A 6,206-nucleotide genomic window follows, 5' to 3' on the forward strand; every position below is an offset into this window, starting at 1 on the left:
GCGCCCGGAAGGCAAATTATATCCAGCCGAGTCGTCGCCACGTGGAGCATCACGGTTTGTGCAGCTACGTCACATTCCAGCCGCCCGGAACAGCATATAAAAGAAGCCCCAGGCAGGAGCTTCAAAAATACAATCAAGCTGAGAATTCTTCTACTGCTGGTCTTGCTGCTCAACGTTCAGTGCGACGCCAACAAAGCTCCGACACTACGCTCCATTCTTTTCCCTTCTTGTCGGTATTTTGTTTTTAGTTTTCATTAGTATTCACTGTACGGTTCTTTTGTAATCATTATTTCGAATTGCTAGTGATTACCCAACGAAAGTGGTCAAGGACCACGGGCCTTCGAGTAGGAGTCGTCACAGGCTCCGAACGAAGTAAAACAACTGTGTCTATTTTACTTTTCCGCTGCGCCTATACTCTTGTTTTTCGAATCGATATTCACCCCCCCCCCCCTCTATCGAATCTAACGGTCCTACAGTGGATACCAAGTAAATCCTTAGTGTTAGTGTTGAGTGTTATTTTCTTATATATTTCAGCTGCATCTTTGAAGAAACAAACAACGCCAAGCACACGAGCACGCGACGAGCTATTTACCCCCCCCCTGATGCAGGCCAAGTTCACTTAGTCTGGCAGTCTTCAGATCTTGGGTCATAACTATCTCTTGGAAAGTCCAAATCATGCAAGGCTAGAGGCATTGGAAAGCTAATTCAATTGTCTTTCCAACCATATATTACTCATTCCTAGATGTGAAGCATTTTGAGAGTTATGAAGCTTCAAAGTTGGATTGGAAAGTGAAAAGTCACATTGGAAGACCAACCACTCTTTTAGTTTTCTGCATTATGTAATTTATAAGTACTTGGTGTTTTGAGTTGGATGGGGGACTTTTGATTCTTGATGATTGTTATCTGAGTCTGAGAATAAGAATTCTCTATTTCTGCTTTATTCCTAATTTTTGAAGTCGAATTATGCATTGCCTTTCCTTTTTCCAGTATTCTATCCCTCACCATTTGGTATCAGAGCCAGAGTTACGCTCTGGGTTTCTCTCTTTTCTCCTATGGCAGCAAGAAGGGGAAGAGATGGACGTGGTAGAGGCAACATGGAAAATTTGGAAAATAATCGAGATGCTGAAATTCAGGCACTTCGGAGACAAGTTGAGGAGCTGACCTTGCGTCTTGAGCATCAGGAAGCCAGGAGTGAACGTGGTTCAAGCCGTGGTTATGCTAGTGATGACTCGGAGCATGTGAATCCTTTTGCTGATAGAAACTTTAGAAATTTCATTGAGAAGATTAACCGAATAGCCGATGTTAAGGTTGACATACCAGAGTTTCATGGTCGCTTGCAACCGGAGGGATTTCTTGATTGGCTCAGTGCTGTAGACAAATTCTTTGAGTACAAAGACATTCCAGATGGGCAAAAAGTTAAGCTCGTTGCAACCCGACTTCGAGGATACGCGTCTGCTTGGTGGGATAAAACACAAGAGATGAGATTACGGAAAGGAAAGTCAAAAATCATTTCTTGGGAAAAGATGAAGGCAAGATTGCGGCAGAATTTCCTTCCGGCGAATTTTGCTCAAACTATTTTTATGCAATTCAATACTTTGCAGCAAGGCAACAAAAGCGTGACTGATTATACGGAAGAATTTTACAGGTTGATGGCAAGAATTGACAATCAGGAGTCGGAGGACCAGCTTGTTGCTCGATACGTCAATGGATTGAAGGCAACCATTAAAGATGAAGTAGAAATGCAACAGCTCTGGAAACTTAATGATGCTTATCAGTTGGCATTAAAGGTTGAATCAAAATTGTTACGGCGTGGAGCAAAGAAATTTGCTGATGTTCAAAGCTTCTATCCTTCAAAGGAATCAACCAGTAAAGGTCTTTCAAAGAAAAGTGGAAACAAAGATGGGGCTTATTCGACTTCAAAAAATAAACCGATCTCTTGTTTCAAGTGTGGCCAACCGGGCCATTATATGAATGAATGTCCGAAGAGAAGGAGTGATACTCGTGCTGGAGTTGTGGAAAAAGAAGAGGAGGAACCGCCATTTGAAGAAGACAGCCCGAGATATGATGACGATGAGCATGATCGGGAAGAAATTGAACCTGAAGAGGGAGAGTGTTTGGTGATCCAAAAGGTTCTTGCAGCCCCTAAACAAGATGAAAATCGTCCTTGGCTAAGGCACAATATCTTTCGAACAAGATGCAAGTCTCATGGGAAGGTATGCTCACTAGTCATTGATGGTGGCAGCTTCGAGAACTTTGTTTCACAGGAAATGGTGGACAAGCTCAAGCTGACAACAATACCACATCCACATCCATATTCTGTCTCATGGATCAAGAAGGACAATGAGGTACGCATTGACAAGAAATGTCTTATTTCTTTTTCTATGGGAAAGAATTATCATGACGAAGTATGGTGTGACGTAACACCTATGGATGTTGGGCACATACTTTTGGGTCGACCTTGGCAATATGATAGAAGTGCTATTCATGACGGTAGAAAAAATACTTACACATTTGTGGTGGGTAAAACTGAAATTGTCCTTTTACCGTGTAAAGATATTTGCAACTCTAAATCCTTTACGAAGGAGGAGGAAAATGCCTTACTCACTTTGCCATAGCTTGAGAAAAAGGTTCAACAGGGTTGTATGATCTATGTTTTGGTGGCAAAAATAGTGGAGCAGCCTATGGAAGCACCAAATTGTGTCAAAGCTCTATTAAAAAAATTCCAAGATGTCACGCCGGAAGAATTACCGCATGGTCTTCCCCCTTTACGGGAAATCCAACACCATATTGATTTAATTCCAGGAGCTGTCCTACCAAACAAATCTCATTATCGGATGAGTCCAAATGAACATGAAGAGCTTAAACGGCAAGTGTTGGATTTATTAAACAAAGGCTACATCAGGGAAAGCTTAAGTCCATGTGCTGTTCCTGCACTTTTGACTCCAAAGAAGGATGGTTCGTGGTGCCTGTGCGTTGATAGCCGAGCACTCAATCGAATTACCATCAAGTACAGGTTTCCTATACCAAGGATTGATGATATGTTTGATATGTTAGCATGTGCTCAAGTATTCTCTAAAATTGATCTTCGAAGCGGCTACCATCAGATTAGAATCAAGCCAGGAGATGAATGGAAGACGACTTTTAAAATTAGAGAAGGCTTGTATGAATGGCTTGTTATGCCATTTGGCCTATCTAATGCTCCGAGCACTTTTATGCGGGTAATGAATCAAGCTCTTCACCAACTCATTGGCAAGTTTGTCGCCGTTTATTTTGATGATATTCTTGTGTATAGCCAAAATACCTCTGATCACATTGAGCATTTGAGAGCTGTTTTATTGATTTTGAGAAGGGAGAAACTTTATGTAAATCTCAAAAAGTGCTCTTTCATGACCAGTCGCCTAGTTTTTCTTGGTTTTGTTCTGACATCTTCAGGAATTATGGTGGATGAAGAAAAGGTCAAAGCTGTCAAGAATTGGCCTACTCCTAAAAGTTTACATGATGTGCGGTGTTTCCATGGATTGGCTTCATTTTACCGTCGATTCATACGAAACTTTAGCACCATTGCAGCTCCTTTGACAGATTGTTTGAAGAAAGGAGAATTTATTTGGACTTCGGAAGCGGAGAAAAGTTTTCAATCCATCAAGGAGAGGCTTTTTAGTGCACCTGTTCTTGCATTACCAGACTTTGAAAAAATATTTGAGGTAGATTGTGATGCATCTCATATGGGTATCGGGGGAGTGCTTAGTCAAGAAGGTCATCCCATCGCCTTCTTTAGTGAAAAATTGAATGAGACAAGGAAGAAGTACTCTACTTATGATTTGGAACTCTATGCAATTGTCCAGGCCCTTTGCCATTGGCGACATTATCTTATCCAGAAGGAATTCATCCTTAATTCAGATCATGAAGCCCTCAAACACATAAACTCTCAAGCAAACTTGAATAGGAGACATGCTGGTTGGGTATCATTTCTACAAGAGTATACTTTTATGTTGAAGCATAAAAGTGGGAGACTCAATAAGGTGGCGGATGCGCTTAGCCGACGAGTTGCGTTGTTGAATTCCATGACGATCCAGCTTGAAGGAATTGATGCCATTAAGGACGTGTATTCGGAGGATCCAGATTTTAAGGGGATTTATCAAGAGTGTAAGGGAGGTAAGTATGAGGACTATTGTTTACTTGAGGATTTCCTTTTTAAGGGAACTCGTTTGTGTATTCCTAGATGCTCTTTTAGAGAATACATCGGCAAAGAACTTCATTGTGGTGGACTTGGTGGACATTTTGGAAGAGATAAAACTTTGTTGTTGATCAAAGAAAGGTATTTTTGGCCTACTCTTTATCGAGATGTTACAAAATTTGTCAAGAGGTGCCGAGTTTGCCAAAGTTGCAAGGGCCAAAGTCAAAATTCTGGTGCTTACACTCCATTTCCTATTCCTGATGCTCTTTGGGAAGCTATTAGCATAGATTTTGTTGTTGGGTTGCCCAAAACACAAAGAGGTTTCGATTCAATTTTTGTTGTAGTTGATCGCTTCTCAAAAATGGCTCATTTCATCCCTTGCAAAAAGACCATGGATGCTTCATATATTGCTGATCTTTATTTTAAGGAGGTGGTTAAACTTCATGGATTGCCAAAGACTATTACCTCATATCGTGATAAAAAATTCCTGAGCCATTTCTGGAGGAACTTGTGGAAAAAAATGGGCACCAGTTTGTACTACAGCAGTGCCTATCATCCAGAGACTGATGGACAGACTGAGGTTGTGAATCGTACATTGGGAAATTTACTTCGGAGTCTTGCTTCCAAGAGACCAAAGCAATGGGATTCTATCCTATCTAGAGCTGAGTTTGCTTATAATTCTGTAGCCAATCGTTCTACTGGAAAGAGTCCATTTGAGATTGTTTATGGAAGGAGTCCAACTCACTATCTTGACCTTACTGAAGTTCCAACCTCTAGCAAGAAGGTTGAAGACTTCGCGTCAACTACATAACGAATTCAAGAAGAAGTGAAGAAGAAGCTGCTAGAAAGTTATCAGTCCTATAAAAGAGCTGCTGATGTTCATCGACGAATTCAGGTTTTCAAAGAAGGAGATCTTGTTTGGGTTTATTTGAAGAAGGAAAGGTTCCCTGCTAGTACATACAACAAGCTCAGAGAAAAGAAGATAGGTCCTTGCCAAGTGTTAAAAAAAATAAATGATAATGCATACAAAATTGAGCTACCAGCACACATACACACCCATCCTACATTCAATGTTCGTGACTTAACTCCCTATCATGGAGAAAATGATCTGAACTCAGAGACGAGTTCTTTCCCGCCTGGAGAAGATGATGCAGGCCAAGTTCACTTAGTCTGGTAGTCTTCAGATCTTGGGTCATAACTATCTCTTGGAAAGTCCAAATCATGCAAAGCTGGAGGCATTGGAAAGATAATTCAATTGTCTTTCCAACCATATATTACTCATTCCTAGATGTGAAGCATTTTGAGAGTTACGAAGCTTCAAAGTTGGATTGGAAAGTGAAAAGTCACATTGGAAGACCAACCACTCTTTTAGTTTTCTGCATTATGTAATTTATAAGTACTTGGTGTTTTGAGTTGGATGGGGGACTTTTGATTCTTGATGATTGTTATCTGAGTCTGAGAATAAGAATTCTCTACTTCTGCTTTGTTCCTAATTTTTGAAATCGAATTGCGCATTGTCGTTCCTTTTTCCAGTATTCTATCCCTCACCACCCCCCCTCTAACTACTTTTTGGTCCCAACAAGTGCTATCAGAGCGAGGTCGCTCTTCACCGGAATCATCGCCGGAAGGGGCAAACAAAACAAGTAAAGCTAGAGGGTGAAGAAGTTGGAGCAAATTCATAAAAGTCAAAGAAGTCAAGAAGCTCAACTTCAAGATGCAATTCCAAGATGGACTTGGATTTGACACAAGGGTGGCTCCACCGTACACATCTACAAGCTTCGATCTTTGGAAATCAAGGATCGAAAACTTCTTAATAGTGGAGATAGAACAATGGTTTGCTCTTATGGAAGGTTTCGAAGCTCCAACAAACTCCAAGGGCAAGCCTCTCAAGAAAAGCAAATGGAGTCAAGAGCAAGTTCAAAGGAGCAAGGCAAATGATAAAGTGACCAAGCTTTTGGTCAATTTATTGCCAAGCAATATTTTGGCTCAAGTTGGAGAGTTCAAGGATGTCAAGGAGCTATGGAGCAAATTG

General features: G+C 40.9%; 1 protein-coding gene across 1 annotated transcript; it reads left to right on the plus strand.

The window, feature by feature from the left end:
• The first annotated feature begins 1,052 nt into the window (after positions 1-1,052).
• LOC122029055 lies at positions 1,053-2,615 on the plus strand. The gene has a single exon (XM_042588014.1). The coding sequence runs from the start codon at positions 1,053-1,055 to the stop codon at positions 2,613-2,615; it is 1,563 nt and encodes a 520-aa protein (XP_042443948.1).
• Positions 2,616-6,206: the final 3,591 nt, after the last annotated feature.

Source organism: Zingiber officinale, chromosome 10B (assembly GCF_018446385.1).
Source record: "Zingiber officinale cultivar Zhangliang chromosome 10B, Zo_v1.1, whole genome shotgun sequence".
In the NCBI taxonomy this organism is placed as follows: domain Eukaryota; kingdom Viridiplantae; phylum Streptophyta; class Magnoliopsida; order Zingiberales; family Zingiberaceae; genus Zingiber; species Zingiber officinale.

Coding starts and splice junctions, on each gene's coding strand:
- LOC122029055 (XM_042588014.1), top strand. CDS start 1,053: ATGGCAGCAAGAAGGGGAAGAGATGGACGTGGTAGAGGCAACATGGAA.